General features: G+C 37.6%; 1 protein-coding gene across 2 annotated transcripts in view; it reads left to right on the forward strand.

Annotated features, from left to right (window-relative positions):
- EDIL3 (EGF like repeats and discoidin domains 3) overlaps positions 1-13,180 on the forward strand; it is a 261,821-nt gene that overhangs the window by 172,136 nt on the left and 76,505 nt on the right. For both annotated transcript variants that reach the window (XM_030469925.1, XM_030469926.1), the window contains one exon: positions 7,909-8,090. In XM_030469925.1, the coding sequence (XP_030325785.1) occupies positions 7,909-8,090 (182 nt within the window). The remainder of the gene's footprint in view (positions 1-7,908; positions 8,091-13,180) is intronic.

A 13,180-nucleotide genomic window follows, 5' to 3' on the forward strand; every position in this document is an offset into this window, starting at 1 on the left:
GCTTGCACTTTTTTTTCCTGCAAGTGCTGACAGCTCCTGGAAACTGTAATATTACTATTTAAGATATACTCATCCACTCTGTGTTAAAGTTGCTACTTTTTCTAGTACAAATATTGACCCGTGACATAAAAAGCCCAAGTCCTTTTGAATGAATTCAGGGAGAAGAGAGGGTACGCTACAGTATAATGCATTTGCCACATAAAGTTTTTGTCTGTGTTGCATAATCCATAAACAAAAAAAAAAAAAAAAACCAAAAGAACAAACTGCATGTCTGTAAAGACAGATGAGTATAAATATAAAACCAAGGAACTCTGAAAGAAGTTGTAGGTATCCTGAGTTCAGGCTGAACTTCCTTAGAACACTTTCGTTAGCAAATTCCCTAATATACCTGGAAAGCTGCTGAGTTTTCTTGCATTCTTCAAATAAATATTTCTATCAATACCTAAGGAAGGGAGAATTGCGCAGATTTTACAAGGTTCAGCAGCAGCAAATAAAAAAAGATTATTTTTAAATTCAATTGGGTTCCTAATTTTCATTTTCATATGCCTAAGCTAAGCTTGAAGTAAAGGAGGTAAATAATAGATCCACAAGCACACAAATTCCTTCCACACACAGCTGCTCAAGTCCAGATCCACCAGAAAATCTTGTGATTGGTAAATAGGACTCGGAATCACGTATCTTTTAATGTCATTGCAACTTAAGATAATAATAATTGATTACTATTATGTGGTAATTAGGGGCTATGGTGTCTGTGTCTGCTATCCTTTAAGTGTGTAACTATGATCACATGGCAAGTATCTTATAGCACAACTTGAAAGCTCCTATGAATTTATTTTCTATAACATGAATGTAGGTTAATTCTTGTTAGAAGTCTTTTTAGTGTTACTCCATAATTTCAATTTCATTTAGTTTAATTTTAGTAGGGTTTAACTGGCTATGGGTTATGTAAAACTGATTAATGTCAATACCCAAACATGGTAGAAATGTTATTTTACACAGTGCCAACTTGAAATATTTTTTTACATAGAGATTAATATATTTCTGTATGACAGCTCAGCAAAGGAGACAAACTAAACTCCTTGCTGCAATATAATTTTAGTTTTAATTCATAATTGCTGCTTGAAAACAAAATAATATAAAGGTGACGTGTATCAGTAAATTGCTGTATGCTGTTATTTGAATAGTGGTATAAACTCAGGAAGCATTTTGGTTTGGGTAGTTAGACAGTGGGTCTCTTTGTTCCTGAAATCACCATGGAGTGATAATAGTTTTATGCTGTGGCTGTAAATTAGCCATATGGTTGATGCATCATGATCAAGGTTCAGCTGATCATTTTCCTGGGTTCTAAACTCTCAGCTGGCTTTTAGGATGTGTGTCCACTTAGTCTAGTAACCCCCACGTCAAGGATGGCTGTGCTTCTTCACACTGTGCTGCTGTGTGCTTGGTGTAAATTGTGCCTCTTTGTCATCCCCAAGTAGAAAAGAGGAGAGGAGAAAGATACACTAAAGGCTATTTTTAGAAGAGGATTTTGTTGTTCACATTCATAGAATAAAAGGAATAAGAAAGATTCAAGTTGCATTTCAATCAAACACTATCAACAAATGGGATTGTTAAATGTTCCCTATGGGAGCTTTTTGTGAAGGAAAAAAAAAAAGGGCAATTAGCAAACATTTGTCAGGAATGGTGTGGCTGTAATGGGATGTGACATGTCTTGGGCCAGAGCCTTTTCCAGATCATGTGAAGCCATGTTTTTTTTCTGATAGGGATCCACAAACAGCATGTCTTCATTCTGGAAGTCCTCTTGCCAGGCCAGTTCCATTAAAGACATTTGGAACATGCCATGGGATGCTGTCAATAACATTAATGTGATGGAGTTCAGCACAAACACAGGAGCACAATCACTTCACGGAGCAATACTAAAAAAAAAGTTACTTTTCTGATGACAGCTTTGCAGATAGGAAACTTTAGATATACCCTTCTTTTGAGCATAAGAATGACCATGCTTGGTCTGATGACAGTCAAATAGTCCTACCTTGGACAGTGGTCTGAAATGAATGCTTAATGAATGAGCGTAAGACAAGGAACAAGCAATAAGTAATGGTTCTTCCGTTGTATTTTCCTTCCAGCTTCTAGCAGTTTTCAGTTTAAGGAGTTCCTAAATCAGAAGCTGTTATCTTCTTTTAATTGTACTCCTGTTGGATAGCTCCCCTCTTCAACTGTGCTGTATGTTGCAGTTCCCCAGATGGTCGTTAATCCCTGTGCTTTTTGTCAGGAATTTACAATCCTATCCATTCTATTTGAAGAGCATAATGGAGAAACTGTCGAACTAGAACTATGCAAATTAGTCTTGAATAACATCCCTGCATTTCAGACACAGCACTATATAAAAAAAGACATAATCTGCTTTCAGCATCTGAGCTGTCATCTTCATATGCTCCTGCACTATCCTGGAAGTCTAAGTTTTTGCAGACTTGCTCAGTGTAAAAAATGCCTCTGGCTGTTCATCAGAGGGATGTGAATCCCACCCTTCAGATTGCAGGCCAGTGTGGGAAAATGCTTATAGTCAGAGAGCCAAAGCCTCTGTGTGAAGGAACAAGAAAAATAAATAGGAGGCTGAAGCCTGTGTTGCATATATTAGCATTAATTACTGCAATATCAGTGGTCATCTATAATCCCATTGCACAATCATGGATTAAACCTATGATAGGGTCCACTGACACTTCTAGTAGGAAGAGAAGCTGTATCTCCCAGCCACTTCTCTGTAAAAGGCACTTTATATAATATGTATAAAGAAGAGAGGACTTTAGCATTATTGTGTCATGGTTGTGAAAAAACAAGCTCTGCAAGAACATTGCTTCATACATTACATATGGACGGGCACTATAATAGCAGACTGCTAAATGATTGCCTGTATCCATCTAACCAGCTCTGATAAAAACAAATCCGTTGTTACCTGAAGAGAGCTATCCTTGACAGAACAAAGAGGGTAAGGATGTGTGGGTGGCAGGAGGAACAAGATGAAGAGGAGGCTGAAGCCTAGATTGCGTGGTGGAGAGCAGCATTAATTACTGCGATATCAGAGGTCATCCGTAATCCCATTGTCAGCTTTGTGTTCAGCACAATTACCCTGCTATGCTAAGCACAGCCAGAGTAATCTCATTCCAAAAAATGAGGTGCTTGGAGAAAGACAGGATTGCAGATGTCTAAAGCAGAGTTGTTTTCTGCATGCCTTCAATTTTGCATCTGTTTGTTTGGATGACGTTATCTAGAGACAAACCAACAGAGAAAGTGAAAGCTATATATTCATGCCACAAAACAAGGCATGTTTCATCATCAATAACAAGAAATCTTTTTCTTCTGTTTGCAGAGGCATAATCCTCACATTTTCAATCGATTTTTAAACCATCTGGAGGTTTGCTTAATTTGTGGACTGACATAAATGTAGAAGTCCAAATTAAATATACTCAAGTAACATGTTTACCCGGTGCTTTCTGCTTATTATCTCCTACTGTAGTAATTCTTTATCTTAAAATGGTTTGTCATTCACCTGTTTAAAGGGGGAACCAGTAATGTATTTCCTCATTCTAATTTACATCTGAAGAGATACCAGTGTAAAACACACAGCTAACTGTAACCTTCTTCTGTTTCCTTTTGCACAAATATTTTTGTTCAGGAGGGATTTATTGTTGTAAAATATAAGGGTGGAAGCACAGAACCCATCTTTTGTCTTGCTCCTCTTGCTGTTGGTTTACAAGTGAAATCTGGACTAATGATCATTTGCTTTGTGGTGCAAAATAATACAAAACATATCACATCTAGTTAAGTTTGAGATTGTAAAAGAAGCCTTCAAGGTAGTTTTATAAACATACCATCTTCATGTGAGTTGGTGAGGATTCTTAGGAGAACTGAAAAGTTATAAATGCATCATTCGCTTTTTGTGTGTTGCTGACTTTTCCCATCCTTCACGGGATCCCTTCACAATCATGTAGTTATTGGTACACCTTTACATTCTGTTGTCTTCAGGGACAGTGGGGCATTGTGGACAAAGGCTTATATTTGACGAGATCAAAAGCAGCATCATTAATTTGGTGCATACCAATTGTCACTGTAGGATTAAAACCAATATTGCTTAAGTTATTATTTTGCTATTTAATGACGCTAAAATAACAGCTCCAGGTGACAAAATCTTCCTCGTCAATCTGTATTATGAACCTGTCAAGCAGCTTTTTAATTGCTGGTTTGGGTTGGTTTTTTTTAAAGTTTCTTGCATCAAGCTTATTGTCATACCCCAGTATGTCAGGATTAACTAATAAAAACAGTTTTCTATTTAATGACTGACACTGACCACACTGAATTGTACAGCATCACTGTAGCGATATTACTGCTCCCTTGGAGACTGCAGTTTCCCAAGCTGTCATGATTTTTGTGAAATGAACTGTGAATTTAATAGAAGCAGATGTACAACAATAAAATATAATGCAGCTTGTACTTGTTCTGCAAAATATGTATCTCAGTTTTACTTCAAAGACAATCTCCAAAAGCTGCAATTACTTCTTTCCTTCATTGTTAGTAGTCAATGGCCTATCACAGGTCTTAAGCACTAAAAGAAATAATTGATATTTTAACTTGAAGGAAAGTATTGTTTGTGTCTTAAATTGAGTATCTTGTGAAGAGGCTAGTCTGTAACCAGTACTTTACTGATATAAGATGTTTGATGGATCCAGAGGTGGGTTATTCAGCTGAGAGTTTTCAGGCAAAGTAAATTTCTTGAGAATTCAGGGAGTAATAACCCCATTAGAGCTTTTATAAGGAGAAAACGTGACTCACAAATCTGTTGGAGTATTTGGAAGGAATTAATGAGCATATGGCTAAGAGAGGCCCATTTGCTCTGTGGTATTTGACTATCCAAAAATGTGTTCAACTACTTCTTTTCAACTGATAAAAAAAAAAAGAAAGTTAAAGGTTTTCCTGTAGAATAATTTCTGGTTAGAAATGAAGACCTAAAGGGTGGGTAAACATGCAGGCCTAACAGCAGAAGGAGCTTACTCACAGAGTCCTATCAAAACTTCTGCTGAAGTCCTGGGTGTTCAGTAAGTAAGAAAGCAAAATAGTATGATAATTTAAGAAATGTACTTAGCATTGTTAAAATGGACTGAGGAGTTTGAATCCTGAAATACAGATTGACCTGGATATGAAACAGAAGGTTAAATTTAGTGTGGTCAAGTTCGAAGTAAGACTAGTCAAAAAAACCAAACCAAACCCCTCATGGTGCATGTGGAGGTATGTTAAGTCTCAGGAAGAGATGGCCTTGTGTGAGCTTCCTCAAGGCCCATCTGCCAGGGCTGTACTTAGGGAATTGCTCAATTCATCTTCACTGCTACGGTCAGAGTAGGATTGCATTCCTATTTCCATGGTTTGGACCGTCAAAGAGGTCTTGAGCAGGATTAAGCTTTTGCTTAGTCTGAGTTTCTCCTCTCATGAGAATGAGCTGATGCCCTTCAGGGAGGTGAAAAAGACGATCCTCTAAAGACAGATCTTAGCAGTGTGTACATATATATTAGGTTGTAAGGTTAATATGTTTAGAAATTTTTATCAAGTGTAATATTTCACATGCATCTCATGTTGTTCTGTTTGAACTGAACACCGAAGTAAAAGTATCTCTAATGTCTTAGTTTTAATTTTTAGGAGTAATAAATTTTGTGTTTAACTCGCACTGCAAAACTGACAAACATGATAAACCAAGACTGGAACTGCAATTAATATAAGCTTGTACAATGAAGTACCTATTCCCTGAAGGTAGAGATTTGCTTTGGATTTCAGGAATAATCCTTGTAAAACTGAGGAAGGTAAACACTTCTGGCCGTATATGGTTATAGCTGACAAGTTAGAGTTAAGTGCTGTACTTGGTAATTTAACTGCCTTCAATTTAGAAAGGAAAATTCACCTGTCTTTTGTAAGGAATGCACACATGTTTCAGATACTATTTAATGCGCCTCAAGCATGAGAACTAACATGCCTTCAAAGCAAAATTTTCCAGAAAGTTCTGGGCCTTAAACAGAGGCTGCCAAATCTGGAATGTCTACAGGAGATCTTAACATCAAATGCACATTCTTCTTTTGAAAATGACCTGCTAAAGCTAAATACCCTTATTCTGGACCTCACTCAAAACTGGCCCTGGTACGTGCTGCGGCGCTGTCCTCATGCACCCATTTTTTCTGTTAGGTCTCTGAATAACACCAGCACAGCTGGCAGGGTCCTGACCCTTGTGCTCCTCACTGTGAGGAGACAGAATACATGTTCATGCTCCGTGCCAGTATTAAAACATATGCAGAGCCTCCATCCCACCTTTTTCAACTCCTCTTGGAAGCCTTCTTCTGTTTTCTCACATTTCTATTTTTAAATCGTTATTAATTTAGGATACCAGCTGTAAGGGGGTGGTTGATTTCATGATAAGCTGGAATCAGTCCTGTATGTACATCTGTGTGTTTGTGAGTTACACATACATATAAACACACCTATGTGCACTTTCTTTTCTGTTATGAAATGGCAAAGATATTTAAGCAAGTAAATATAAGAAACTTTTTAAAGTGCACAATTTCCTTAGGAAAGTAGAGTAGTTTACCTCTGGCTTGCAAGCAGTTTATACACCAAAGGAATTTAATCTGTTTAGTTGAAAAGATATCAGAAACAGATCTATTATTTGAACAGGTCTTTCATTTTTTAAGTAGTGCTTGATAACACAATGAAAAGCAACACTTTTCCAATATACATGGGGTTTTTGAATACATCCTGTATTGAGCCTGGCTATGCTGGTGACAAAGAAGTTGTTTTCTTCTCGTACTGCTACACACCTGGCCCAGCAGCAGGAGAGAGATGCATTTTGTTGTATTTTGTGCAGCATGAACAGAGTCAAGTTCTGAATGTCAAGTGCTGAATGCACTGGCTTTATAGTTGACTGATACATGACACAGAATAGTAGCACCAGGACTTCAGATTCTAGTCAAGCTTCCTGGACTGTTAAAAATGTGGATGAAATCATTGTATGGTGCAAGCCAGTCATTAATTCCAGTGGGGCCAAGATTTCATTTACTCACATCCTGGAAGTAAGCCAATTTTTGCCTTTAAGAAGGAACACATTCAGAACCCTGCCTGTGTGGGTGTTTCATTTATCTTTCCAGGGCACAGGCATGTGCTTGTCCACAGCCCTTGCTCCATAATCAGCTTAAAACTGCAATGTAACTTTTGTCTCCATTATCAGTGACACACAATACCTGAGTATTGTATTGCCAGTGACTCCCAGTAGCGTCTCCCTATCTCAGCTTCTCTTTCTCTTCTCTGTACCTTCGTATTAATGAGGAATTTAATTATTTGTGACTTACTGCCTACATGGGTAGGGATTTTGTATCAGTACCGCTTCAGAGTTCATTCTTGGGTACTGCTTGAGGTGAAGCACTGCCATGTTTTTGAGAAAATCTGAAGTGTATGTAAACGTCTGTCCTGCTGTGCTCAGATTTGCTGAAGTGCAGTTGACCCACAAAGCAGAAGATCTTAGTCACAGACTTTTAAATTTGCTTTTAGCAATTGTTTCAGTACTTGAATCTAAGGATCATTTTGTCACTGTATCCATACAACCCAAACTCACAACTCTTCAGATACAACAAACTTAAAGAAATTGAAAGCTTAATCTATTTCATAAATTTTGAAATAGGAATAGTTATTTACAAGCAATATTTTTGTACTTTTTTTTTTTTTTTTAAAGCAGGTGCTACTTGAGTCTTTAAATCTCTTCTAATAATGTATTTGACATGACATTTTGGATCTATTTTAATGCTATTTGCAATTACAGCCACTTGGGACTCAGAAGAGTTGATAATTTCCGTTGGATTATTTTCTTGTTTCCATTTGCAGGATGCTCTGGGCCACTAGGAATAGAAGGAGGAGTTGTCTCAAACCAACAAATTACTGCATCATCCACTCATCGAGCTCTTTTCGGACTCCAGAAGTGGTATCCATACTATGCACGGCTTAATAAGAAGGGTCTTGTGAATGCTTGGACTGCTGCAGAAAATGACAGATGGCCATGGATTCAGGTAACAGATGGAGCTGAGGAGGCAAAAAATCTCCTTGATTCAGTTGCCAGAGTCGCTTAAGAAACTGATGAAGACAAGTGGTAAACTAACAGCTAGATTCTTATTCACTGTCAGAAACGAGGCCCAGACTAAAACGCACTATTTGGTTGCAAAACAGTAATAATCTTGACTTTACAAATGCACAAATCCTTTTATCTAAAAAGTGTGTTCATATGTTCCATTGTGGCTCTAAACCATGGAAGCAAACTTAGAAAGACTCTTTTCAAGGAACCTGCTTTCCACATAATGTTACATTGTTCATTAGGTCCCTAGTTTCATTTCACAGCAATATCTCTTGGTGGGGATACTTTGACCCACGCAGCTTTCCTTAGACGTTATTCTAGGGTGCTTTAATGTGGTTTTGGCTGTACCAGAGCCCACAGGAATAGTTTGTTGTCTCTGCAGACCTGCTCTGTGCACACAGGTTAAGTATTGTGTGCGTCATGCTGGAAGTAACAAGAACTGTTTTAATTAAAGTTGAAATAGCCTCATCCATGGGGCTGAAAATACATGGTTTTTTCATTTCTACTCAAGGATGTTACTGCTAGAATGATTCGAGTGGCAGTGCTTTTGTCGTGGACTGGATTTCTCTGCACCTAGCAAATGACTTCAGTTAAAGTCCTGAAGCAGTGAATAGGAAGTCCTGTGGCTGTATTTTAATGGAGATAATGATTATCTAGTGATTATTGCAGCTTTTTATGTTTATGGTGTTTTCTTCTCATGATATGTGAAATGGGCTAAGCTTTGGCATTTCCAGCTGTTAGTTAATAAAGGTGATGTTAAATACTTATGGGAAAACCTTTTGTTTTCCCATATGTTTTGTCACTGTAGTCAATATCTTTTGCCAGTATGGCCAGTATGCGGAGAGAGTGCTTCCCTCCCAGTGAACCCACCACAGGAGTAGCAAAAGATGGTACCTGAGCATATTGTCTACCAGCACTAAGCTGAACTCTCCGTACGTCCCTTGGGTGTGTCAGACATACTCTTCTTGAAGTTACCTTTGTGTACATGGCATCATTTTTGCTCATACTCAAGTTTTTGTACTGAGTACTGTTTGTAATTTTCTAAGCAGTTCCCAAACATATGGGGGATAAAGCATACAGGATTGCTTGTTCATTTTTCTTGTTTGGAAAGCAGGCAGAAAGCACTGCTTGAGGAAGTTTTCTGAAACTGGTGTGGTGAGAGTGCTGAATTTTGTCGGTTCTGAAAAATGAAACTGGTGTGACTGTTATTCACTGCAGAGTGAAAACACAAAGGCCCTTCAGTGCATCTTAAGTCAGTTTTCTTCCATAAAGACCAGAGGGATTAGGAAGTCTGTAAAATTTATACATTGAAAAAGAACTGGAAAGTATAATGCTAAGGGACTTCAACAGAATTATTTTCACAGGAGTAGGAAGCTAATGTAACTCTAATGGATAAGGAAAAAGTGTTGCAATAGCTTTTGGGCTGCTTTGGGGTGTGGGCTTTATTAGATAAGCTGCAGAAAAAATTCAAAATCATTTAGCACTGGCCCCCTAGATACGTCTTTACTAGGAGATGAAGTGGAGGAGGATAGCTAATGGTATGTTGCTTCCACGTTTGTACTTGGCACCATGGAGGCAGCTATCAGGTGGCTGTGCAGGTTCTACCCAGACCAAAGCCATGTCTGTCTTGGACTTGGCTCCCAGGGAAGTTTTCCCTTTGCTCTTACCTGGAAAGCAGGTTGGAGAAAATGTGTCTACAAATTTCAGCCCATGGCGTTAGGTTTAAACAGTTAGTTTGTTCTTTTTTGGAGTTAATGACCTAATCTGGGAAGTGCCATTCCCCTGCAGGTTATTCGGTAGTTTTGACAGCTAGAGTATGTAAGGACTTTCTAGAAGCTGATTAATTAATATGATTAATTTGTATTAAGCACCTAGTGTTCCCTTCTTTTCCTTCTGATTTTTCTTTAAAAATAAACTGGACTATAATTTTCACAAAACTTGCTGAGTTTTTTATTTTCTTTTTTAGTTCGGAGCAAAAGTAAAAAATACTCCTCATAATATAAAAACAGAAATTTAAATCTTGAGAGGATTTTTATTTTTTATTTTTAATTTCCTGAAGACTTTTCTCCTTAAAAAACCTAGGAGCAGAAAAGCTAAAATTTTTCAGGGAGATGATACTTGTAGAGAAAAAGTGGTTTTTAGTGTTCTACAGAAGCCCTGTTTTGATTTGGCAAGGATACAGACCTCCACAGACTCACACTTCCTGAACTGTGTAGTAGTTCCTTACATCAGAGAACCATCTTGTTCTTCAAGCATGAAATAAACTCTAAGAGACAGGCAGTGCCTGACCCTTGTATGGGTGAACAGTTTCTGTTGAGAGAAGAGGAGAAGCAGAAAGCCCGTATCTTATTTTTGGATTGCTTCTCTAATGGCCAGGGAGATAGTTTAGAAGTATTCGTATAAAGTTACAAAAAGTCAGCCCACTCTGATTTGTGCTAAGTTTCAGGCTACATTCTTGCTGATCTTGTGGGAGAAATGCTCCCTCTAACAACAGCCTAGTCTGAGTTTTTACTTTCTTTATCATGTCATCAGCTTGTTCCCAGATCCTAACGTGAGTATTCTGTGTATGGGACCTTTTCAATGTTGGTCTGAGTGATGAAGCCACTGGTCCAGAAGATGGGTCCTGAAAAATGGTGTGAATGTTTGGCAAAGATTAAGTAGAAAGTTCCAAAACCAGAATCTCCATTTTTAGAAAATGGAAATTAACATTTAGCGCAATCAACCTGAAGCAGTATCTTGTTGCCTTCTTACAATTCCTAATGCGAGATAAATTCTAAGGGAAGCGGTGTATAATGGACAAAGTCCCACAAAGTATAATTACATACAGGCCTGTAGCTATTTTTGAATTGTTCCATCATTATCAATTTTCTTTGTCATTTAATTTCTTTATTTATATGCAGCTTGGCAAATGAAAGTTTTGAGTGCTTTGCTTATAACTCACTTCTAATGAGTGCAGAGTTTTTTCTCTAATCTTTCAGGTGTCTGACACACACGAATTAATTAGTATTAAATTTCATTTACCCGCATTCTCCCAATAAACTGAAAATTGAAATTGCCATTTTAAATTTACACTCTCAGCATGTAATTAGTAATGGCACTACAATGCTTGTAATTGCCTTGTGATTTAAAGGGTCAGTGACCATGTTTTTGACAGCAAATTAAAGTCAGAGTAAGTTGTATCTGCCTTTTAAAGTTCTGCTGGCCTCTGTTTCTCCTCATAGGTTGGCTGTGATTAAATAGCACCTATGTATACTGTTTACCACTTTACTGGTGGCACTAACTTTTCATGTTTCCAAAAACAAGGAGAAAAAATCCCACACTTCTATTTTTCATTAATTGTTCCTGAGATTTAACTAAAATGCCTGTTGCCGATATAATCACTTTGCCTTGTGCTAGTAACAAGTCTTTTTGTCAAACCTCTTTTTTTTAAGAGAGCACTGGTTTCTCTTTTCCCTTTTGTCCTTTTGCATTTATGGGTATATAACAGTGTATTTGTGGTGGAAATATGCTGTTTCTCTTTATTCTGATTTCACTTCATCTCTGCTCCTTCCTTGTGCTTATCTATTTTTTTTTCTATTCATATATATTTTGTCAAGATAATATGGATTAAAATAGAAATGGCCAAAGGCAGGATTGATGTTTCTATTATCTCTCTACCATATCCAAAATCATAGTAACTGCTAACCAGTAGCACAAACTGCTGGCAGGAGCTGGACCTTCTAAATGTTACTCCTCTCTAGTGATTTCTAAGCTAGGTATCCATGCTAATACTGTTGCATTTCTTCTTCGCCGCCAGTTTCACCACCCAAACCTAAAATTTCTTAACTCATTTTCCCCCATTCATAACTAGTTTCCCTTTTGCTTCCATAATATATTACCCTCTTTAATATCACTGCAGTTATTATTCCTGTGATACACAAAGACTGCAGACATGGTGAATATGCCAAAAATGCATAAACTGAAATGTCATGAAGAACACTGTAAGATATCATGTGTAAGAACACGAGATAGAAAAATTTGGTATAACTAGCAATGCAAGGACTGGCCTCCGGTATGAAAATCCTAACTTGTGTATTTAAAATGTATAAGTAATTTTAGAGGAAGGATGCATGGTGAGGAACCATGTTCAGGGATGAGAGAGCAAGGTGGCTGAATATTGTCCCATAAAATAATAGTCTTGCTTCTTTAGTCTTTTGGAGTAGGTATGATCTTTTTGTTGTGCAGATAATACCAGTGCAATGGGTTCTGGGTCAACAAATGAACCTTCCTAAATGTTAGTTTCCCTCAAACCAGTAAGACACACTACCTACGTTGCAAAGCCTGGAGTTGAGAAGGAGCTCACAGCAGAGTTTCAGTGTCTCCTCCACTGCATTGCAGGACAGGCTGGGCTAGTGTGGGTGGTCAATGTACCAGACAGTCCTAAGAATATTCACCTCAGAGATACATGATAGGTGGGATTGTGAAGAGGATCCCTACCTGGTGATGCAAAACTTTCAATGCCCTACCAGAGACTGCTACTACTTTGCGGTCTTTTGGACAAGGAAGATGTTTTTACAAGGTTAGTATTAATTAACAGCCACCAAGAGCAGATTTGAGCATAACTTACATCTGGGAAATGTTAAGAAAATGAACTAATTACTGCATATCATACCACTGTGTGGGAGCTATGACTGAGCACCTGAACTGTTGCTGGAGACAGTTGTACAGAAATATAAGTTATTAAACAGAAAAATAAGCTATTTTGCTATCCCTCATTAAAATAGCAGCAAACATTTCTCCAGAGACATCAGTATGGTTACCGATTGTTTTTTAAATAAAATATTCAAATATTTAATTTTCTTATTGTGAGAAGGAGGAGGATTCATTTACAGAACAGCTGGACTGTTCAGTTTGGTGGCACACTCAAAAAACGGGACATAAATTTGGTTCAGGTTGAGTAGTTAGCTTTTTCCACTTAGTTTTTATTGCATACAAATATATCCAAAATGTTTAGCTTGGGTCTTTTTTTCCTTTTCAAATAATTCATCC

This window comes from Strigops habroptila, chromosome Z, assembly GCF_004027225.2.
Source record: "Strigops habroptila isolate Jane chromosome Z, bStrHab1.2.pri, whole genome shotgun sequence".
In the NCBI taxonomy this organism is placed as follows: Eukaryota; Metazoa; Chordata; class Aves; order Psittaciformes; family Psittacidae; genus Strigops; species Strigops habroptila.